The sequence below is a fragment of the Lytechinus pictus genome, chromosome 15, assembly GCF_037042905.1.
Source record: "Lytechinus pictus isolate F3 Inbred chromosome 15, Lp3.0, whole genome shotgun sequence".
In the NCBI taxonomy this organism is placed as follows: Eukaryota; Metazoa; Echinodermata; class Echinoidea; order Temnopleuroida; family Toxopneustidae; genus Lytechinus; species Lytechinus pictus.
Window position 1 is genome coordinate 15,863,634 of NC_087259.1, and position 25,078 is coordinate 15,888,711.

The window sequence follows — 25,078 nt, forward strand, 5'->3', positions numbered from 1 at the left end:
GTGTTATTAAACTTCATTTTGTTAATGCACCACCGGCGGACCATGTCATGTCCATGCGTCCACAATTATTTTTATGAAATTCTTTGAATTGGACACATTTTTTTGAAATTATGGTGAGTTAGTGAAAATTTTGAATTTATGATAATTTGGGGAGAACAAATGGGTTCACTAAATGGATTTGTATTAGCATCAAATTAAATTAAAAAGGCCATAGCTTGTTCATGTTTTGCACGGCTTACTTAGCTCAGTCCCACCCTATTGATTTCATGTCGAGTTCGTCACTGTCCGTCCTTGGTTGGCAGCCAGCTTGCCGTCGCTGTCGTGTCGTTTTTTTTTTCGCGGGTAGGGGTGGAGAATGCAATGCAGTTTTGAAGTCACCCAAAACGAGAATAAGCCCCCCAAATCACAATCTAAACTGAAAAGGGTATGTAAGATTGCACGGAAGAAAGGATGAAAGAAAGAATGAAGGAAAAAGAAAAATATGAAGGGAGATCGAGAGGAAGGAAAGAAAAAGAATGGGGAAAAAAGAAAAAGGGAGGATGAAAGAAAGAATAAAGGAAAGAAAAGAATGGTTTCCTTCATTCTTTGAAAGAAAGGAAAGAAGGAAAGAAAGAATTTGAGATAGTAAGTTAAGTAAAGGGTGGAAGGAAAGAAAAAATGAAAAGAAAAATTAGAGGAAGGGAGAAGGAAGAAAAGAAAAAATGAAAGAAAGAATGAAGAAAATAAAAGATGGAAAGTAAAAAAAATGAGGAAAGAAAGAATTAAGGACATAAAGAAGGAAAGAATTCAGAGAGTAAATGGACAGAGAGAAAGGAAGGATAGAAAGCTAGATGGAATGAATAAAGGTGTAGTGACTTGACTATATCTTTTTATATATCTACATCTATATATTCTTTCCTTGTATATATTTTCATTTATATTTCAACATTCTGTATATGTATATAAATTCTTTCTTTTATTTCCAAGTTCATATATTCTCACTTGTTCACGCCATGTGTATGTACTACAAGACTGTACATTCACAGAGCAAGACAATTTCCTGTCCAAATCTACTTGGCAAACACATTCTTATATTGAGAAACAACCTTTCTTTTGTTCCTAGACTTGGAGCAAACATCCTTTCATTGTCTCTTGTTTATTGCAATGAACTTGCAGGTATATAACATCACTACAGAGATGCTGGCATGTTTGCTTTTCTCACAGTCTGCTTCTCTCTTCTTTGTTCTTTTCAACTTTGTTTTGCCTCCCTTTTTGACGCTTATTTCTTTGTCTCATCTTTTCTGATGTTGGTAAAAACAACTTGTTTTCTCTACCACATCATCACTCTACTCTCTGCCTTCGTCCTGTCCACTCATGCTGACCATCTCATCCAGCTGCTAGTGAGGATCGAATCAAATCTTGTGGAGGATCAACTTATACTTAATTATTTCTCTGCATTTTCCAATCTTATTCCTTACCGTCACTTCCACTCCTTCGAAGTCTATATTCTCTGCATATTTAATGAGCTCATTACTTCGCGAGACATTTTGTGACATCTATCCCTTTTTTCTAATCTATTTGAAATTGTGAAGTGTATATATTTCTATTCACGGATTTGTGCAATTTATCTGAGATTCTGAGCGGCTGGATCCCATTCTATCTTCTGGCGAGCAAGAATTAAGGTAGGACCTAACTTTTATATAAATATTAGGAGATCGGCTTTGCCAATTTCCTAAAAAGGCATAAAGGAAAGATAGAAGAAAGGATGAAGAAAGAAGGAAAACAGAGGAAGAAAGCTCAAACTTAACCCCCCCCCAAAAAAAAAAAAATCAATCTAAAATTCTACTGATATTTGTTTTCAATTAAATATTCTTAAAATATATTTCAAACATCATTAGCAAAATGGTTAAATTTCAAAGTGAAACATTGTCAAAATTGAAAACTACTGTATTTTCCAGAAAGTAAACTGGTAGTGAACAAACCGCATCCCCAAAATTGGGATGTTAAAAAAAAATTGGCAGATCAAATACTAATATTTTGGGTTAGCCAATTGCACTGAATAATCATTGAAAGATCAGAACATATGATTTACTAATTTTTGTACTTTTATAAATGGGTTTCTTCATTCTTTAACTTTATTTTTCAAAGAATATAAATTATTTCTTTGTAGAATAAAGAAAATACACCATGTAATGGTAGTATTGAATATCAAAGTTGTAGTATAGAAAGGGAAAAAGTAAACAAGAGAAAATGAGAGAAAAAGAAGAAAAATGAATAATGAATAAAGGACGTTATTTATTGCCCTTTTTTATAACCATGCATGCGAGAGCGAAGTTGGCTCAGTTGGTAAAGTGTCTGCCTGTCGAACCAAAGATCGTTGGTTCAAGTCCACCCCAGGCAGATGACTGAAGTCAGTGCGTTGTGTGTAAACGTCTCTCCCCTGTTTCATAGATGCAGGCTATGTTACAGTGGAAAACACCCCGTCCCTCGGACAGGACGTTAAATGGAGGCCCCGTGTAGAGGAGAGTCGCAGCCTTTGCACGTGAAGAACCCACTGCACTATTCGCATAAGAGAACGGGGAAACCCTGGTGTAGTGGTCCACCTGAATGATTCCCCCAATCAGTTATATCGGGAGGAGAGACATCAGTGCGGGTCACAGTTCTGTGTGCGCGCCCTTCTTGGCGACCCAGATTGGCTGGCTCCTCCAAAAATGCGCCTTTTGAGTGTCTTTGACAGATATATGGCGCTATACAAATGCTGTGCATCATCATCATCATACATGTAACCGAATACAATTACGATCCATTACGATTACAGGCATATTGTAGAGCACTTTCCATGCATTTTAAGCTGTAAAAAACAACCAGGTTTTTTTTTTTTTACATTACATTAATCTATAGTTTTGTTGGTAATATAAAACAGGTCAATGAACTTTGGCCATTTTGGAGGTAATTATTAGATTGATGTCATAACTTTTAAAGTTTATAGATATAGTTTATAAAATGTGGATATAGGGGTAATCAAGTATCACTGACAAGTCTTAGGTTACATGATCAAGGTCAAATGTCATTTATTGTCAATGAACGTAGTATTGTATCATTATATGAATGATGTTTTTTGTCTCACCTGCATAGCAGAGTGAGACTATAGGCGCCGATTTTCCGACGACGGCGGTGTCAACACGAAATCTTAACCGAAGGTTAAGTATTGAAATGACAGCATATTAAACTTAGAAAGTATATGGACCTAGTTTATGAAACTTGTCCATAAGGTTAATCAAGTATTACTGAACATCCTGCCTGAGTTTCAGGCCTCATGATCGAAGTCAAAGGTCATTTAGAGTCAATGAACCTAGACCAAGTTGGGGGAATCAACATTAAAATCTTAACCTAAGGTTAAGTTTATGAAATTTTGTCATAACTTCGAAAGTATATGGACCTAGTTCATGAAACTTGGCCATAAGGGTAATCAAGTATTGCTGAACATCCTGCTTGAGTTTTAAGTCACATGACCAAGGTCAAAGGTCATTTAGGGTCAATGAATTTTGATCAAGTTGGGGGTATTTGTTGAATTACCATCCTAACTTTGAAAGTTTATGGATCTGATCATATAACTTGGACATAAGAGTAATCAAGTATCACTGAACATCTCGTGAGAGTTTCAGGTCACATGACCAAAGTCAAAGGTCATTTAAGGTCAATGAACTTGGGCCATGTTGGAGGTATTGAATTGCTGTCATAACTTTCAAAGTTTATGGATATAGTTCATGAATTGTGGACATAGGAGTAATCAAGTATCACTTACAAGTCTTAGGTCACATGATCAAGGTTAAATATCATTTAGGGTCAATGAACGTAGTATTGTATCATTATATGAATGGTGTTTTTTGTGAATAATTATAGTTTTCAAAGTCAGCACTGCTACTTTATTGAATTGCGTAATGCAGGTGAGACTGCCAGAGGCGCTCCACTTGTTATTTTATTCTAATCAAAACTTCGCAGAATATACTCTCTGTTTTTAGTAACCAACAAATAGCTATAAATATTCTATTGGCAATTCCATAAAATAATCAATCTTTTTGTATGTGCTGGTGCAGTATCTATTGAGATCCAATCTATTGGCTCCTGCCTGCCACCTGCATGTGGGCATTTTCACGGTAACTGACATTACACGGCACAATGTTTTCACACCTTTCATTGTGTGTATCTCTAAAACAACAAATGATGGGAGTTTGCTTTTGATAGAGTTAATAAAGTGAACCTTGCTGTATAACCTGATACTAAGTTTTCCTATGTAACCACATTCTTTTACGCATCAGCAAGCAAACATGTGTCGGTAACTGACATTACGCAAAAGGACATGCAATTTCAGGGTGTTCATTAAAATTGAAATATATCATGTCCCTGAGTAGATAGAGTAATAATTTGAATATGTAAATATACCTCTGTTATTAGGTTAAGATGTGTCAAAATATTAAACAATTCGTTTTTGTCTTTTGGGGGCTATGATAATTTTTCCACAACCATGCTGGTAACTGACATTACGGTAACTGACATTACACTTAATTTGCCATAGAGATAACACATGGAAGTCAAATGTGTGGAATCATTGCATTGTATCTTCTGTGCAGAGCTTCACATGAAAGTGAGCTTGATGTGGAAGTATACCCGAGTTTCTAGGAACATTTCAATGAAAACACTTTTTCTTTTTCTTAATTCCTTTCTTCATTACTTGTCGGTAACTGACAATACACATTAACATATACCAGTGCTATATGATTTTCAAAGGCATAATTTTCTTGGTACTTATATGTAAGGCTTTTTAAAATCATAAAAGTTTCATAATACTTCACATTTTTAATTATCAAAAGATAAGAAATGTATGTTTTACTTACTCGGGGGGGGGGGGGGGGGGGTCATAGCAGCTGCATGTTTTCCTATAGTAATTTAATATTGCATTGACTGTACACATGGATTTTTCTGACTATACACCCATAATATATTCATCAGTTTTATATTGACTTTTTAAACATTTTCCTTCTCCAACCTCCCCCTCCCCTCAAAAAAGGCAAAATGAATGAGGGTCTCCTCCCCTAGGCTACATGTACCCCTCCCCTGAATCTCATGCAGCCATGTAGTTTTATTTATTTCTATTCTGGTCAGTGCAAGCGGATTTCAATTCTCTTCATAATTTGTTTAATCATTTTCTTTGCTAATTTCTTTTTTAAGCTGTCAACAAAAAATAAACTCCAGCTTCTAAACTGAAACTGAACTATTTGTAAATTAGAAAAAAAAAAAAGTTTTAGTAGATCCATGCAACATTGATCAGAACTGTCAAATTTCACTTTTCATCTATACTTGTAAACCAAAAACAAAATTGTATCACACATCCACACTACTAACAGGTATAACAACCAAGAATTTACTTTTAGCGAGGCAATGCTCAAAAGAATTCTAGAAACTAAAGAAGGGACCCTGGAAATTCCCTTCATCACAATGTTAAGCTTAAAAAATGTTGCAGATTTAGGCAATAGGTTGGGAAAAATACCCCCTACCCCCCCCCCCCCCCCCGAAAACCAAACAAAAAATTATCTGATACAATTAGGTACTTGGTAAGTGCATGTACAAAACAATTTCATAGTAATTTTCTTTTGCCTGATGGGAATGCAACTTTCTTCATAATTTCATATAGTATTCCTTGTGAACTATACCTTGTAAAAGTCAATAGCAAGCTCCTTCTGGTGTGACGTTTAAAGTGAAAGACTTAAATAACAAGTATACAATATTTCTTCACCATAAAATTGACCACATATTTGCATTTCAATATTGGTAACCAACGTTTTATCATGGTAACTGACATTACATCTCGGTAACTGACATTACATTTTCCACTTGGTAACTGACATTACATATATTTAATGGTACCCTATGGCTTCATTGTTAATTGGTAATCTTTAATTTTGGTGTAGAAGGGAGGGGTGTTACCTAAAGAGGAAATCTACCAAGTTTCATTTAATATATCCTCTTTTCCAGGAAATTAGAAAAAAAAGTTCATGTTTTCGGTAACTGACATTACATACCATATCACATACTTCATCAATGTTTTTTTATCAGATAAATGAATTACTGGTGTTCCTTTCTGTGGGATTTTAAAAAGTGTTATAATAGCAAGCTAAATCACAGGCGAAAACATCATGATCAAACCTGTTCTTTAAAAATCTGTCAAAACAAAATATGTATCAATATACTATTTTCAACACTAATTTGTATCCATACTTTGGCAGCCATTTTGAAATAAAAAATGGCTGCCAGAGTCGGAAATTTTTTTGTCTCGGAAACTTCAGGTCTTGTTTTATTAAAAAACATAAAGCATTTGACATGAATATCAACTTGATTTTTTTGCCTCTGTGTCCATCTGTGGTGAAAATGCCCATGTACGTTTGCTGACTTTGTGTGTGTGTGTGTTTGTGTGTAGATCAAAGAAAATGGCACAAACTGGTTTGCAAGTTGAATCGAGGAAAATTGTTATCTTTGTTTTGTCTCTCTCTCTCTGTACTTTTCTTGTAAAATATGGGAAATCTTAATAAAATTTCATTTCACTGTGACAATATTGCTCACCCAATTCGGGCAAGTAGTTTTTGTCTTTACTTCAAAACACTTGCCCTACTGTTACTTTTACTTGCCTCAAGCAATCGGGCATGCGCTTGAATGTGACACTCTGTATTATCTTAAACAAAGTTACTCTACAGACTACAGGGTAATTTTAGGTCACTATTTCTATTGGTGATATCAGCTTTTCAAGATATTACCGTAATTACCTTTTGAGGTATGCGACCCTCTGCAAAAATATGGCCATGTGTGAATTCTGGTCACACCATAAATCGTGCATGTGAAAATTCATGGGCATATTCGCATAATCTTTACTTGGGTTAAGTTTTTGAAATGTCATACCTTTGAAAGTAAGTGGATCTTTTTCCTGAATAACGGTCAGAAGGGTAATCAAGTATTGCTAATTGTCTTGCATGAGTTTCAGGTTATACGACTAAGGTCATATACATGTATGACTGAGGTCAAAGTTCATTTAGCGTCAATGATCTTTCACCATGCTGTGATATCAACATTGAAATCTTTGAAATCTTAATCAGAGTTAAGTGTTTGCAATGTCATAACTTTTGAAAGTGTATGAATTATTTTCATGGTGGACATGGGTGGCATTCCGGTCACAGTGATCAAGGTAAAATGTCATTTATGGTCAATGAATTCTCACTATATTGTGGTGTCAACATCCAGAACTTAACCAAGGTTATAATTTCAATTTTTGATATAATGAAAGTATCAGTCCCTAATATCGTACAAACAAAACATGATACATAATTTTCATATCCATTTCTGCAGAAGTAAAAACATGTTTTTTCATATTTACATTGTCAAATGTCATTCAAGGTCAGTGACCTTGTTATTTTGTAATCAATTAAAGTTTTGTTAATTCAATTCAATCTTTAGATTGCAATCGTATATACAAGGTTGGATTATGTACAAATAAAAATGTTTGACAATTATAAATATCATATCTTACAAAGATTTATGATTTATTTTATTTAAATTGAATAAACATCATATTAAAAGGTATCTTAAAAACATCTAAAGTAAGAAATAATAATTCATCTTGGTTGTTTTCAAAGTCAGCACTGCTGCTATGAATCAGGTAATGCAGGTGAGACTGCCAGAGGCATTAAACTCGCTTTTTTGTCAGCAGTCCATTGATCTGGAAGAAATTGCACCTTTGACCGACTGCCTCTGTTGGGCACTGGTGGACCGGTGGGTTTGAGTCAGCCCCATCTTTTTTTCAAAACATGCTGAATAATTATTGTATTTGTACAAGCTGGTGGGAATTTTTTTTTTTTGAGACCTTGTTTTATACATAGAATAATGTTTTGGGGAAGTGTAATTGATTAAAAGACACAAACAACTGCCAGACACATTGGGAGAATAACTTTCTGTTTAGGGAATGGTTTTCACTCTGCGTGCATCTCCAGACTACATATACCTAGACCTGGGTCCTGTAACACAAAGGTTTGCAATCAATCGTATTTTCACGATTGATTGTACATTGTAGTCAATGTAATCCATTGTAGAAAGATGTTCTACGATCATTGCTAAGCTTTGTGTTACGGGCCTCTGGTTGCATTAACAATGGCATCAAAGTCGAGCTAAAGTTGCACACAATTATTCTACATGTATATTTTATTTGCAATTTTCATACAACCTGCCAAAAGCTACTCAACACCCTATTTTCAGCACCTCTAACTCTCTAAGCTAGATTTTGAATTTTGATAGTGACTTCATGGACTTATTTTGGCTGATGTTAAAAATATTGAACGCTACAGAGAAAGGATACAAGAGAGAAAAAGATAATCCATCAAGCATGTTTATAGATTGTGATCCTGATCTTGAAAAATTCCAACCATCATTTTGTGATGCAGGTTCACAACAAAGACTATTCACACAAACACAAGAAATGTGTGGGGAAAAAAAGAATATCAAACTAGCATAACACTGAAATTTTCATCAAAATTAGACATATTAAAGTAAGTTTTTAAAAGTATTGCTAAATTTCAGAAAGCATTGCGCATCCTGATCAATATAAAAGTGAGTGAACTAATGACATGACCCACTTTTTCTTTTTTTGAAATATTTCAATTTATCCTCATCATAATATGAAACAAAATTTTATTTCTCCATGAACAAGTGGCATTGCTGTCATTGAAACATATTGTGATTTGATGAGTACAGTAGTCGCATATCGTCATATCTGTAAAAATATGAAATATTATGATTAAGACAGTAGATTAAAAAAGAAATAGAGAGCAAGACTGGAAGTGACATCATTGACTCCCATCTGCATATCACTGTATCATGCATATAAATGTTTTGTGAAAATAAGCAAAAAATGAGATGCCCTTACTTTCTTTTGCATGGAGGGGGGGGGGTGCTGCCCCCAAGATCCCCTCCCCCTCCCCATTAATTTTTTGTAGGACAGTGCTGTTTGATAATGATAATAAGAGTGTACAAGTTGTATCTATGTCATGACTATGCACAAAAGGGCAAGATTCTCATGAAGAATCCACTTCAAGAAGACGGGGCTAAAGAAGATTCTAGAATTATATACTATATTCTCATTAGAGCTGGGTATGAAAATGCAACTTCATTGTCTTTTGAATTATAAAACAAATTTTGCCAACTGTTTGTGCTCCCTTATCTCTGTATATATTGCAAGTCATTTGTTCTACATTGTACATTTTATTTCAGTTTTAGGACTTTGGACCAATAGTATTGGATTTTGTTTTGTGTACATCAGCCTAGAATGTGTTGACAAGCATGTGTCAGCAGATATATTTGGTTGGGACTACAGTTGCTGAAATCTCAGAACAGATGCCTATTTAAGCTCTCTCTATTTTGGTGGAACCCATTGATAAATTCAGCCCGTTTGTCCTGATAGGACATTTTACCCCCTGAAGAAGTTTGGAACAAAACTTGAATGCTTGACTCAAGATCTCCATTCGTTTGAGCTCGACACTTTTCTTAAGGGTTCTCCTGATATGTATTTTCTCTGTTTGTATTTCCATGTCGCAGACTCACAATGAATGAAGATAAGCCACCATTCCATGTGGCCCTGGCTGCTGGGGCGATAGCTGGTGTTTCTGTTGATGCCTCCCTCTTCCCAATAGACACGGTCAAGACGCGTCTTCAAAGCTCGCAAGGTTTCTGGAAAACAGGAGGATTTCGTGGGATTTACTCTGGTATCTTGCCTGCCTTTTTAGGCTCGGCCCCGTCCGCTGCTCTGTTCTTTACCACATATGAGGCAGCAAAGTCTGTCGGAAACACGTACGTCCCGCAGCAGTATGATCCCTTGGTGCACATGGCTGCAGCGTCGTGCGGTGAGGTCATGGCGTGTTTGATACGAGTACCGACCGAGGTTGTCAAGCAGCGAGCTCAGGCCACTCGGCAGGCGAGTAGCGGTATCTTCCTCCACGCACTCCAGGGTGAGGGCGTGACTGGACTCTACAGGGGCTACTTTGTGACCTTGCTACGGGAGATCCCCTTCTCCCTAATCCAGTTCCCCTTGTGGGAGTTTACCAAGAAGATGTGGGGCGGTCATCGAGGCCGTCCTGTGGATGCCTGGCAGTCGGCTGTCTGTGGATCCTTTGCGGGAGGCATTGCCGCTGCTGTGACCACTCCTCTCGATGTCATGAAGACCAGGATCATGCTTGCATCGAAAGACAGCAGTCTAGGTAGAGGAGTGGTTTCTAAGGTTGCTGGGAACATCATCAGGGAGAAAGGATTAAGAGGACTCTTTGCTGGTGTTGTACCTCGGGTTATGTGGATTTCAATAGGAGGGTTTGTGTTCCTAGGCATGTATGAAAAGTCAAAGATAGTAATGCTACGCTTTCAAAATCAAAGACTAACATATTCTAAAGAAACATAAGACAGATCTGTGGTTTCAGCAACTATAAGTTTACCAGCAAGCAATGGAGCATTGAATGCTTACAATGTATGTCATTACAGAAGTCTACAACACAAATTTTTGTTTGGATCTATACTTCAGAATTGGGGTGAAGTTTGACATACAGTTTGCATATGTTTCTGTTGAATATAACTTCTGAAGGTTTCTATGGTGAAGATGAAGAGTGTACTGGTTTCACAGTACACCATGTATTTTGTCGTGGGCATATGTTGTTCCTGGAACCACTACACTTCTTCTGTTGAATAAAGCGCCAAAATGTCTTGTGAACACAATCCCCTGTCTGTGTCTATATAGTTAAGAAAAGCATTATCAGAATAGTTTATAAACAAAAGTGTATCACACCAGTTACCATTTGCTCCTTACAAATTGCCTGACATAGCAATACTCCATTCATAGAAACACAACTGTCAACATCAAGCCTCCTTGATTACCATCAGTGTGTGTGAAAAGCAAATAACTCATATCTCATTTCCTGGAGCAAATATGTGATGGCATGTATTTGATGATCTGTACCAGTCTCTTGATCAGTCATATGTCTGCAGAAAAGTGCAGGCACAGACCCGGATGGAAACTTTGACTAACAAGTGAGTCTTCACACAAGACTAGCACATACAGTACACATATACATGTAAAACTTGTTGCAAAGTAATTGTAGACTGCACATTCAGACCCCTTAACTGGAGTGAAGGGTTTGCACAGCAGACTGTTCAATTATGGTGCTTTCAAGTCAGAGACCTGTACAGTATGTATAAATTCCAAAGGAAATCATGAAACATCTGTTTAGTGTTTACTACTCCGAGTGCAGGATATTACTTCTTCATGTTTTAAAACATGTACATGTATCTGTCATATTTCAGTTATAGCCTCTGACGTACCATACTTGTAAATACAAACTTGTTTATTTGGTTTGAAAAATACTCAAACCTGTGTTCTACTGCATAATTTAGACATCATTTCATTTGGTCCTTCCGCATACTTTGTCTAATAAGCCATCTAATAGTGTTTTTTTTGGTCTGAATACCCTATAAAGGTCATTCCGCGAACATTCCTGTGGTAAAATGAGTCATAAATTTTCATTTTCAAACAACAAAATTCAATTTTAAACATTGAAACATTGATTTTACATTATCAAAGTTACTGACAGTCATGTGAATAATTGATTCATGCCCATCATCACATGGCTGTGATTTGGAGCCAATGTTGCCCTAAATCTTACCCGAGTGATTGCATTTAATTAGAAAAAAAGTTTTTTTTCTTGTTTTTCTGAATCTCAAGATAAATGCATATACATGTATACTGTAGTTCGAAATCAGGTTCTTCGTGACACACATTGTGATTTTCACTGTTTTCTTTGTCTCTTTGCAAATCAAATTCAATGATTTAAACTTAGCTGTACATGACAATAGTCACTGACTATTTGCTTCATGTCCAAAAGTTACAGACTAATCATGAAGTTTGCATCTTGTTTCAGTGAGAGAATTCAAATTAAAAAGGTTGATTGTTTAATTGTTCAGTTCTTTGTAGATTGACAAAAAATATCCTTCCACTTTCAGGTGTATTCAGTTACAAAAGCAAATGTTTAATAACTGGATTTGACAAAGCTTTAAGAGATACATGTAACCGGGGGGGGGGGGGGGGGGCTATTTCTAAGTTACAAATGACTTTCCTCACGACTGGTGACCCTTTCTTTTGGTTACAAGTGATATATACACCAAATTTGCAATGGTGTTGATTTAGCTCCCAAGAAGGGATCAGTTCGTAAAGTCATTTGTAAATTCTATATCTAACTTTTGAGAAGAATTGACATAGAACCATCATCAGTAGTTATGATTTACATGTATTTTGTATTGTATAGAAATATGTACATGTAAGATGTACTGTATTTTTACATTCTGCAATGAAAATTATCATCATGTTTTTATGATTCTTTATGTTGAAATTTTATCAAGTCCTGAAGTGACAAAGATAAAAATTACATGCATATTTACTTACCGGTATAAGCTTTTTTGATAACATGTTTCATGTACTGAATGTATGAAATTAAATATATTGAAATTTATTATTTCTTGTGTATTTTTAGTATTACTTTTTTGTTATGTCTTGTACTTTGCTTTGAATTTGTACAAAATATTACAAACATTGTATGTGTACGTGATGATGCGTTTTAGGTTATATTATTAGGAGATTTGCCGATATATACAACACCAGGGCCCTGTTGCATGAACGTTGCCCATTATGGTAACTTTGCTATCAAATGGTAACTTGCATGGAATCCTTGATTTTGATTGGCTGTTGATCAGCATTACCATGGTAGTTACCATTGGATGGCAAAGTGACCATAATAGTAAATTTTATGCAACAGGTCCCCAGGTGTAGTAAAATAGGTATCCGATAGGCAGGAATTCTATTCCTGGTCTCAAACTATGAATTGAAAATTTTAACTTTAAAACATGATTCTACTTGCAGTCTTATGTTTTAGTACATATTCTTGTTTAGTTTAATAACGGACAGAACTTATATGTATTGGTTCTGAGGAAGGCTATGTCTACACATTTAATCGTTGAAAAAACATGAGCCCCTATCAGATTTGCACGAAAGTGTTATAAGTAATAGCCAAATGGTTATTTGAAAAAATAATCTCTGAATGAAATGTTGAATCTTCATGCATGTCTTCAAGGTAAAGTAAAAACAAGAAAATCCATATTTAGCATCCTGCCAGTATCCTTCATGTGGCCACCTATTTTATTCTTGAAATGAAAAACACAAACACCTTTTTTGTAGATGGAGTTTATCTAGGCTGGTTTGTTATGCTACTTGTAAATAATTAATACTAAATAGAAAGGAAATAATGCAGTCTGTTTTACCCCATAACCCTATGTTGCTTCTACTTTAGCAATCCATGTTTTTGTCTCTGAAATTTGAGTTTGTATGGACCATCTATAAAAAAAAAAAATTGTGAGGACTTGTTATCTTGAAAACTAATGAGATCCAGGGAATCTATATTTTCACTTCTTACGTCAAAGCTGTAACCATTAAAAATATGATTAAAAATATGTGTAGGGGGTCATTTGAAATGAAGGATAATATTCAATAATTTTTTTTTCAAATTTAAATGGCAGGGTGCTAAACATGAGTTTTTCTCCTTACTTTGCCTCAGATATGACTTGTGAAGAATGAGTGATCAGATCCCATCTCTTCCTGCGGCACTCCTGGCTGGAGGCGTGACAGGAACTATCGTAGACTGTACCCTCCATCCCATCGACACCATCAAGACCAGACTACAGACTCCTGGTGGCTTGTGGAAAGCCGGTGGGTTCCGAGGTTCTTTTGCCGGTATCTTGCCTGTTCTCATAGTAACGGCTCCCAACTCGGCCATATTCTTTGGCATCTATGAGACTGCAAAGGCACTTGGTGAGGCGCATCTCCCGGCGAAGTACGAGCCATGGATCATGATGTCCGGTGCAACGGCCGGGGAAGTGTCTTCGTTGTTGATACGGGTTCCTGCGGAAGTCGTCAAACAACGTGCCCAGGCCACTAGGAAACCCAGCCTCGCCATCCTACGGGATGTTCTGAAGCAAGACGGATACCGTGGCCTTTACAGAGGATTTGCCAGTACGGTCTTAAGGGACGCACCGTATGCCTTTGTTCAGTATCCGCTGTGGGAACTCTGCAAGAGGATCTGGGCAAGGCAGCAGGGATATCCGGTGACGGTGTGGCAGTCGGGTATATGTGGTGCTATAGCGGGTGGTTTTGCGGGAATCGTCACGACACCCTGCGATGTGGTGAAGACAAGAGTCATGCTTGGAGGACAAGGATCCAAGGGCCACATTGATCGTATTCCAGATATCCTCAGAACTCTACTCAAGGAGAAGGGGGTTAGGGGATTGTTCTATGGAGTTGTGCCTCGTTTCATTTGGATGTCTGTTGGTGGGGCATACTTCCTTGGGCTCTATGAAAAGTGCAAAATTCAATTTATGCAGTATGTGTAAATTACTAAGTAATCAGCTAAAAAAAGATAATAATTATTCCTCTACCCCAAAAAGATGCCGGTGATGTACATGTATATTTTCTGTGTTGTCTGTTCATCCAGATAGTAAAAACTTGTTTTGTGGATGAAACAGCGATGCACTTCAAGAGGATCTCATTGCTAACTTCACATCCTGCAGCTGTGTCCTTGTGAAATGTTGACTTTCTCAAGGAACTTAATGGCATGGTACTATTTGATATAATTCTGTTCCCTGTAAAAAAAAAATTGTAACTGAATAATAATAATATCGGCATATTTACCCAGGGTAGCCACTTCAGTTCCGAAAACTGTTCTCCCAGCGGGCCCTGCTATCATTATACAATTGATTGAATATACAATTGATTGTAATTTGAAGTCTATGGAAAATCACATTAAAAAAAATTACAATCGCTTTGAAATATTGTATATTTTTTACACTGGGCCTTGGGCCCTTTGTAGAATGTGTTGCATTTTAAATGCAGTAAAAAAATTAATAATCATACCCAATTCACTAATGCATGCTCCTGATTGGTCAGAAATCAAGTTGCGTTTGTTGTCTCACCTGCATAGCAGAGTGAGACTATAGGCGCCGCTTTTCCGACGGCGACGGCGGCGGCGGCGTCAACACCAAATCTTAACCTGAGGTTAAGTTTTTGAAATGACAGCATAACTTAGAAAGTATATGGACCTAGTTCATGAAACTTGGCCATAAGGTTAATCAAGTATTACTGAACATCCTGCCTGAGTTTCATGTCACATGACCAAGGTCAAAGGTCATTTAGGGTCAATGAACTTAGACCATGTTGGGGGAATCAACATCAAAATCTTAACCTAAGGTTAAGTTTTTGAAATGTCATCATAACTTAGAAAATATATGGACCTAGTTCATGAAACTTATACATAAGGTTAATCAAGTATCACTGAACATCCTGCATGAGTTTCACGTCACATGACCAAGGTCAAAGGTCATTTAGGGTCAATGAACTTTGGCCGAATTGGGGGTATCTGTTGAATTACCATCATAACTTTGAAAGTTTATGGATCTGATTCATGAAACTTGGACATAATAGTAATCAAGTATTACTGAACATCCTGCGCAAGTTTCAGGTCACATGATCAAGGTCAAAGGTCATTTAGGGTCAATGAACTTTGGCCAAATTGGGGTATTTGTTGAATTACAGCCATAAATTTGAAAGTGTGTTGGTCTAGTTCATAAAACTTGGACATAAGAGTAATCAAGTATCACTGAACATCCTGTGCGAGTTTCAGGTCACATGATCAAGGTCAAAGAACTTTGGCCACGTTGGGGGTATTTGTTGAATTGCCATCATATCTCTATAAGTGTATTGGTCTAGTTCATAAAACGTGGAAATACGAGTAACCAAGTATCACTGAACATCTTGTGCGAGTTATAGTAGTTTTCAAAATCAGCACTGCTGCTATATTGAATCGCGTGATGCAGGTGAGACGGCCAGAGGCATTCCACTTGTTTTTTATTACAACTCTTTTTGAAGCATGCTCTTGATCTGGCAGGGGTAGAGGCTTAATACAGTAATGATGTGCATATATTTGAGAATAAATTTATTTCAATTGATAAATTGTGACTTATATTTTAATCAACTTATCATGCAATGGATGTAATTCTGTACTTTTACATTCCAGAACGACACACAATCTTGATACACGATAAATTTAGTTCATTGAAAAAAAAAAGTTTAATAGGCAGCTTTATATTTGTGACATAACATCTGTGATAAGTACTGTCAAAAGCTTGAATAGTGTACTTGTACTTCTGTTCTTGTAGTTCGTAAAGTTTCATTGAAATAATACATGTAATTTTAAATAACATTTTAAAAAAAGATTGCATATTCCCGAAATATTTTGGATTAGTTTATGAAAATCCCGGATGAAAGTCAGTTTCCTTGAATTTTTCTCACTGCTCCCTTTTTTATTACCTTTTGTTAGAAATTGAGGTCTCATTAAATCCTGATATATTGAACCCATGTATGACACTGAATGATGTTTTTATGTGTGCTTTTGATATGGTCATGCATTGTTATCACCTTCGGTATTATTAACTGAACATTCACATCCTAGATAGTAGATACATTACTTCCACATATTTTACTGTAGAACTTTTCTTCATTTCCCAGGGGAACTTTTTGAAGATGAAAACTAAGGCTGAGGCACAACCCCTTTTATTTGATATAGTTGTTGTATTGCAATTAGGCATATTCAGACCGACTTAATCACCAGAGTACATGTTCAATTATGAGAACTTTTTCAGGCTAAAAAATACCTGTTAATTATTCCTGCATTCACACCGCCCAGAAACATACCCTTCGGGATACATGTAAGTTCCTGAAGTAACAAGCATGTGCGATATGGTCTGATAAGCAAGCAAGGCGCAAGATTCAAAATCACTTGCTCAGCAGCCACCCACGGCGCCCGCACCCAACTACACGCTAGGCTAAAAGTTCCCTTTATTTGCTTTCACACTGCCAAAATACCTGCGACCCTAGAACCCCCCCCCCCCCCCCCCCCCCGGTGAAAGTTCTCTTAATTTTCACAAGTACCTACATGTACTATTTAGTGGTTATTTTCTTTCAGGGAGATTACGCGTAATTTGCTTTCACACTGCCAAAATACCTGGAACTGACGAACTTCAAGGTGGTCTGAAACCACCTTATGTGATATTCAGATATCCCCAAATTTCCTTTTAGTCAGATCCAGATTTAAGAAAAGTAGACTACCTTAGGCAAATCGTGTTAATGCTGAATTGAGAATTGTTTTAGCATAATTTGAGGGCGCCGAGTCCAAATTTGCTGTTTGCCAACCTTGATTTTGATGTTAAAATCCTCAAATTGGCAAAAACAATATGGCCGCCATTCTACACCCTTTTTTGCTCTATTCTGACCCCCAAAACTTGTAACTAAAATGTTTGTCAACGATTTTTTTTACTATTTGATCTCAGAAATAACATTCTAAAAATCCACCAAAATCTGGATCCGGGAAAGTGGTTATTTTCAAGATGGCACCTAAGATGGCCGCCATCAACTGAAAATTAAAATAACCGGCACTTTATCTACCCTAGACACCTTTTTCGGTGCATACATGTATTCAATGGTGTAGGAGGTAAAAGGAATGAGTGAATATAGGCACTCCAGTGTACCTGAAAATCCAAGATTGCGTAAAAATGGCTGCCATGGCCTAAAAATTCACAATTCATCTATTACATATTTTAGTGTCTTTTATTTGGGTTTTATTTATTGGTGATGTTCAAGGGTCAAGAAGTAGACCGACATAAGTTACAAGGACAGTCAATGGTCCACTATGTCCAAAAATCCAAGATGGCTTTCAAAATTGGAGTCTAAAATAGCTGTTGTTATCTGAAAAACCCTAAAACCCGACATAGTTTGTTTAATATCTGCCTTGGGGATATGATGATGGTGTCTAACCCGTGGTTTAATGGGTCAAGAAATACGTTGGGACAAGTAACAAAGACAGTCTATGGTCTTCCATGTCCAAAAATCCAAGATGGTTTGCAAAAATGGAGTATAAAATGTCTGTCGTTAATTACAAACCGACATAGTTTGTTTAAAAACCGACTGGAGAATATGATTTTTTAGTATAACGCGTGTTTAAAGGGTCAAGTACTAGATTGGGACAAGTTACAAGGACATTTAGTGAATCCAGTAAGTCCAAAAATCCATAATGGCTTCCAAAAATGGTCAAATACATGTAAGCCGTTCTTACCGAAAAACTGACATAGTTTATTTAATATCAGCCTGGGGTATATGATTTTGGTGTTTAACCCATGGTTTAAAGGGTCAAGTAATAAATAAGGACAAGTTACAAGGACAGTCAGAGGTCCAGCATGTCCAAGAATCCAAAAAGGCTTCCAAAATTGGAGTCTAAAATGGCTATTGTTACCTAAAAACTGACATAGTTTGTTTAATATCCGCCTGGGTTATATGATAATGTTGTCTATTCCTTGGTTTAAATGGTCAAGTCATACATAAGGATAAGTTACAAGAGCAATCAGTGGTCCTGTATGTCTAAAAATCCAAGATGGCTTTCAATTAAGGAGTGTAAAATAGCTGCTGATACTTAAAAATTGACATAATCTATATAGAATCCATCTGGGAGATATGATTTTGGTGTCTACACTATGGTTTCAAGAGTTAAATAATACTTTTGGATTAGTTAGAATGGTATGAAGCTGTCCATTTTGCCGATTATTTAAAGATGGCTTTCAAAATGAGTCTAAAAAGACTTCCATCACCTAAACATAGTCATAATTAGGTGAACAAAATCTACACTACTGTGGTTTGAAGGCTAAAATAATAAATCGGGACAAATAAAAAGGATGGTCAGTTTTTCTTTTCGTCGTAAAAAGTCCAAAGTGACTTCTAAAATTGCGTAAAAATGACTGATGTGCCATAATCGTGAAACCATGGGATAGTCCTAAGCACAAAATGACGTGTCTTGAAATACTTATCAGTGATTTATGGAACTTTTTAGGTGAAAGTGTACCTTAGTTTTTAAAGTTTGTTTTTCGGATGTTTACTTATTGTTGCACCACTATCTAATTATGTCACTAACTCTTGTAAAACATAATTTTCATGAGTCTTAAAAACAGAGACACCAAAATAGTGGCAATAGATGGGATATGAAGTATTGTCGTTTTTGTATCAATGGTGGCCAATTCGAATGTAATTTTTGGAGCGTTCTTCAATTTCTTTACAAAATGGACAACGGTGTATCAATGTAATTCGTCTTAACCTATATTATCTGACCCTTGAAATCATGAGAAAGACACAAAAATGTTTCTAGGTAAATAGTATATGCACTTTGCAGCAAAATTTTTAAGAAATAACTATTTTTTAAGCCATCATCATTTTTTTTTGCCAAACTGCACCACTGATAAACCTTTACATTTTTCCGATGTAATTTTTCCCCTTTGGAACCATAATTTTTTATGTTTTATTTCATTCTCGGTAGACCCCAAAGTTATTTCTACCAGGTGGACATTATATGAATTTGGACCATTTCAAAGATACAACGTCCAGACGTCCATTATAGACGTCATTTTGGAAGGTCATCTTGGATTCTCTGACAAACTCACTGACTATCTTGTAAACATGTCCTGATTCATTATTTGCCTTGAAAGCATTTTGATGATTTAGATTTTGATTTTGAGGATTTACTTTATTTTTGGAGTTGATGGTACAACGACTGCCGTTTTGGATGCTATGTTGGATTTCCATGTAACCTTGACGACCTTTTGTAACTATAACCTGTCTAAATAGACTTTGTTTAATCCTAACATGCCTAAGTTTCATAAAATAGACATCTACTGTATACCCTAAAAGTAATTACATTTAAAAAACTCAGTTAATATTTGATGTTGACTTTACCGTCGCCATGGTCATCGCCGCCGTCGGAAAAGTGACGTCCATGTCTTGCTTCTGCTATGCAGGCAATGAAAAAATGGCGGACATGTTAAAGATATCACAATGTGAATATGCCAGCATCGCCCCAAAATGATTAATCATTTGGCCATATTATTTATCAATCAGCAGCTGTGAATCATGGCAGCCATCTTGTAAATAAAGATGGCTGACGAATCAATCGGACACATTATGTTTGCAACCCTGGGTATCAAATATAACGCATATATCCCAATTTCTGAAATACAATCACCCATAAAAATCGTTTAATATGGGAAACTGCATTAAAAATGCCGCCATTTTGTTTTTTGCCGATTTGAGGATAAAAACGTCGGAATCAAGTTTGGCAAACAGCATTTTTGGATTCAGCACCCCTGAATTACCTTAAAACAATTGATAAATCAGCATTAACACAAAATGCCTAAAGCACTTTTTCTGAGCACATTTTTTAAAATCTGGACCTGACTATTTGGGAAATCAAGGCCATTTGAAGGCTGTGATTACTTTGTTGAATGGTCTTGGTGCCCCTCTTATATTGGTCTTGGAGATTTGTTGCACTTTTTTATTATCTTTTCTCATCTTTGCTGCAACATAAATATGTGCCCTAGTTTATAGAAAAATGGCCTTGCCCTCCTTGCCCTATAAATATTGAATTTTAAGACCTTGATTTGACAGGTCCATGATTTGACAATAGGTATTGATCAAGGATGAAAATTCAGGTCTCCCCAATCTGTGTGTGCAGCAAAATGACAGTCATATTATTTTATCATATGTTACTTGGTCTTTAATTGTAAAATTTGTCATCTTGCTTTTCTGTATGAGTTCAGTGTTTTCAAAGTGTAATGCAGTTGTTTTATATTACGATATATTTAAAAGAGCCGTGGTGTAGTGGTTCTGACTTTGTAAACAGAGGGTCGTGTGCTCGAATCCCACCGCGGTCTAGCGTTCTTTGGCAAGGTATAAATCCACACTTTGCCACTCTCGACCCAGGTGCTAAATGGGTACCCGGTACATGTAGGATGTGAAAGTCATTGTAGGTTGTCCAGTACTGTGTGCACTCCAACGGTAACTGACTGTAATACTCCCCAGGGAGTGGAGGATGTGCACACATTGTGTGCGGGAATGACTGATTGAATCCGATAACTGGGTAATAATCTGTAAAGCGCTTAGACATGTCGTTCGGATCGATGTATTAAGCGCTATATAAAAGCGGAATATTATTGATATTATTCACTGGACACTCAGGTGTCTGAATTAAGGAAAGGTAGACAGTTACAGGATTATTTATGAAAAGTGCTCTGTAATGCCTAGTCTACCTTCTTGGCCCACCTTATACTGTGCTGCATGTACAAGTACGGTAGTGGGATAAAGATTGTCAGTACCACATTCATACTTTGTGCAATCTGGGCCTCGTCTTTCAAATAGTTACGATTGATCCAATCAATCGTAACTATGAAAATCCATCAGTTTCATAATTTTTTCTGCAGGAAATTTGCACAATGTCCTTTGTAAACACAGGAGAAACACACCAAATTGTCAAAAAGTTAATGAATTTATGAATATACATCATATCTAGTAAAATTTTTGAACAAACATGCATTTTCTATGTTGACTCTGTTGGCTTTCCATAGTTGTGGTTAATTGGATCAATCGCAAGTCTGACAGGCCCCAGGTATACAACCTGCAGACAGTGTATGTAGATTATCTGATAGCCATTATCTTAAAAAATTGCAAGGACTAGTATCAGATAATGAAGTTTTATTATTGTTGACTATTAGCACAAGTGGATGTTAAACCAAACGGCAAATAGACCAAAGTTATACACGTAGCCGTCATGGTGTTAAATGATCGAGCATAACCCAAACTGGTAGTAGACCATGCGCTGATTGGACCAAATTGACAGTAGACCAAATATTTTATTGGTAATGTAATGTACATGCAGTAATGGACAATATGTGAGTTAGACCAAAGGCTATTAGACTAAATGGTGATTGTACATGTACATGTACCTAAGGGCAACGTGACCAACACCTGTATAGGTGTTATAACCAGGATGAAGTAGTAGACCAAGTGATAATTGGGCCAATTGGCTATTCTACTACATTGAGAGTAAATCAATGGATTTAGTGATTGGGCTTTGTATCAATAGATGATCTGTGGAATAGGTATAGGCCAAGTGGTAATTGGACCCCAAAATTGGACCAAATTGCAATATGACCAACAGAGCTCTATATTAAGGGAGTACACTGTATGATCTGGAAGTAGACCAACTGAAAGTAGACCAAGTGGCTCTGATTATTTATCATGAGGCCATCTACTTTTGCATAGATTTATAACATGGTGATTGCCTTTTGAACTTCATATTAATTTCTCACCGTATAATAGTCAAGTATACAAAAGGAAATTACACATGGAACCCAAATGTGTACAGGCAAATGTTGGATGTGCATGTACATTTACTCGAATAGCAAAATTTTAACATTTTTCCCCATCTCATGCTTTTTTATCATGATGATAGTGGACCCTCGAAAACAATTGTATTCCCTTCCAGTATACATGAGATCTTTCAAGCAATGTATATTTTTATTGAGTTAATTAATGCTCAATTAATTAATTTTACTACAGAATAAAGCAGGCATTAGTAGAAATCTATAATAGACATGTTGTTACCTCAGCCACTCAAATTGCATTATCATTCGCTTGTAATCAGTATTTTGTAATGGACCATTTATTCTGATTATAGCTTATATTCAATACAAAAATATGCAGTATTAAGTAACAGAATGTTGTGGTAAATGTACAACTTTTTGTATGTTTATCAGCTTGAAAATGGGTTATTATGAACAATAAAAAAAGTTGCTCCCCCCCTTTTTCAAAATACCATCATGTTTTAATGATATGAGTCATGAGGTCATAATGAAATATTCTGGGAGAGATGTCTTTGAAATCATTGATCAATTCCCGCGTGCAGATCAAATTAATCTGCCTACTCTTAATATACAAGAGGATGCATAAATGATGAAAATTGCATTTTTAAAATTCAAAAGGGTCATTTTGTAGAATTTGTCATTCCAAATGTTGACTACTCTCTTTTTGGTTTATGATTGAAAAGCACAATTATTTATGCCCCCCCCTCTACTGGCACATGCTGAAGTTCAATGAGCTTAATTGAAAAAAATGCCAATCTTTCCTAAATTTTGAAATTGTAAAATCCATTCAGTTGATCGCAGAAAAATGAAACTGGATATTTTTATCAGTAATCCTTTGTATCTAAAAAATTGTAGGGACATTAGACTGAGGTTATAACACTTTCAAGGTTGATTCAAGCACACCTAATGCTTTGATTTTTGTAGTGTTATTTATTCCTTATCAAGGAATCCCTGTAACTCTGTGACAATTCTGCTGTTAATGCATTTTAATTCGGTGGATTAACAATATAGTGCACCTTCTATCGGTTGCAGCGAACAGGCAAAATTTCTAACTTTGGGGTCGACATCGCGCACAGGCCCATGCAGCGCGTAGTGCTAGTACTTCAAAAATGAAAACCAAATGCCACCATTTCACCAAAAACAGTCTAAATTTTGCAAAGAAATATGCGGGCAATTTCTCTCCTACCTCCTGGACCCAAGTAAATAGCATGTCCGGTCGAGCCGCGTCGGCCAGCGCTGAATAATCGCATGTATGCATTCACTTTAGTACTAGCGTGCTTAACAGATAGATGGCGCACCGTATTGTGAAGCCACCAAATTCATGCATAAATGTAATGGATTACTGAGACTTTTACACAGAAGGTAGTCAGGGGGGGTGAGTGAGTCAGGCCTTTGACATTATAGCAACTGATCATGAGGCGGATTTATACAATTAATTGCATTGCTCATTGTATATGACCTCGGTCCCGTCTTACAAAGAGTTACGATTGATCCGATCAATCTCAAGTACATGTATATAGGGAAATCCAGCGATGTCATAATTTTTTTCGTTAGGAAATTTGCTCAATGTCCTTTAAAAACAAATAAAGCACACTGAATTGTCAAGAAATCAGTAAATGTATGACTATACATCAAATCTTGAATGTATTTGAAGGAACATGTATTTTAGATGTTGACGTTGCTGGCTATCCATAGTTGTGATTGATTGGATCAGTTATAACTCTTTGTAAGACGGGGCCCAGTTGTAAAATCTGTGTCATGATCACTTGCTTACTAAGAGTTTTATGTTACATGGCACACAGGAACACAATACTACCACAATATATTCTAATCATTTTATTAAAAGCCTACATGTACGTGTAATGGTATTTTTGAAAGAGGGTTGACCTTTTATTGAACATTGTTTGAATTTTCATTCAATGTAGTATACATGTAAGTGGCAAAGTGGATGATATATATATTTTTCTATTGTGTACACAATCATAGCAATCAGTGGAATGTGTGTGGAATATTGATATGGATATTAAACCACAGAGAAGACAGTGATGTTGTTTTTGTAATTACTGTTTTTTATTTGACCTATAAGTGTAGGACATATGCATGTATTGAGATACATGTACCATTGATATTGTTCAATTTTCTGGTGTAACGTAACGTTTGTAAATGACATACCTTTGTTCATGTAAGCTATTGGTAAAATGATCATACTAACATGTCATGGCATACATAAGGTTCTGTTGGAATGAGAGAGAGAGAAAGAGACAGACAGACAGAGGGCAATCAGGGAGAGAGAGGGGGAGAGAGAGAGAGGTTTGCGTGGAAGAGGGGGTAGATAAATACAAATTCAAAATAAAGAGCTATAAGAAAAAGAAAGGAAAAGAAAGAAGGAAAGGAAATAAACATTTGAAAGTTATGAATAATATGAGAAAAAAGGAACGGCAAGAAAGATAAGGAAACAGAGGAAGGATGATAGAAAGAGAAAGAAAAGAAAGTGGTGATGGATAAGAGAAAGAAAGGAAAATGGAAGTATTGTAGAAATGTAACAAAAATGAAGGAAAGATGGATATAAAAGAAAGAAAAAACTAATTACAAGAAAGAATGAATGAAGGAAAGAGTAATTTGTTTTAACTCCCTTTTCATGGTGATTGATTTTGCCACAAGTTGAACATATCTCATGAACTCTATC

At 36.2% G+C, this 25,078-nt stretch overlaps 2 protein-coding genes across 3 annotated transcripts; both read left to right on the forward strand.

The window, feature by feature from the left end:
• On the forward strand, positions 1 to 10,945 carry LOC129277811 (mitochondrial S-adenosylmethionine carrier protein-like). Of its 2 annotated transcripts, none has more exons than XM_064110384.1 (2): positions 1 to 113; positions 9,613 to 10,945. In XM_064110384.1, the coding sequence occupies exon 2, from the start codon at positions 9,620 to 9,622 to the stop codon at positions 10,463 to 10,465; it is 846 nt and encodes a 281-aa protein (XP_063966454.1). In that variant the 5' UTR covers positions 1 to 113; positions 9,613 to 9,619; the 3' UTR covers positions 10,466 to 10,945. The 2 variants fall into 2 exon arrangements, with proteins under 2 accessions (XP_063966454.1, XP_063966455.1); XM_064110385.1 differs by lacking the exon at positions 1 to 113 and adding an exon at positions 855 to 1,661.
• A 2,164-nt stretch (positions 10,946 to 13,109) lies between these two features.
• LOC129278397 (mitochondrial S-adenosylmethionine carrier protein-like) lies at positions 13,110 to 17,037 on the forward strand. The gene has a single exon (XM_064110364.1). It carries the CDS (start codon positions 13,678 to 13,680, stop codon positions 14,491 to 14,493), a length of 816 nt encoding a protein of 271 aa, XP_063966434.1. The 5' UTR covers positions 13,110 to 13,677; the 3' UTR covers positions 14,494 to 17,037.
• Positions 17,038 to 25,078: the final 8,041 nt, after the last annotated feature.

What these genes read in the sequence shown, in the direction of transcription:
- LOC129278397 (XM_064110364.1), top strand. Translation starts at nt 13,678, where the DNA reads ATGAGTGATCAGATCCCATCTCTTCCTGCGGCACTCCTGGCTGGAGGC.
- LOC129277811 (XM_064110384.1), top strand. Translation starts at nt 9,620, where the DNA reads ATGAATGAAGATAAGCCACCATTCCATGTGGCCCTGGCTGCTGGGGCG.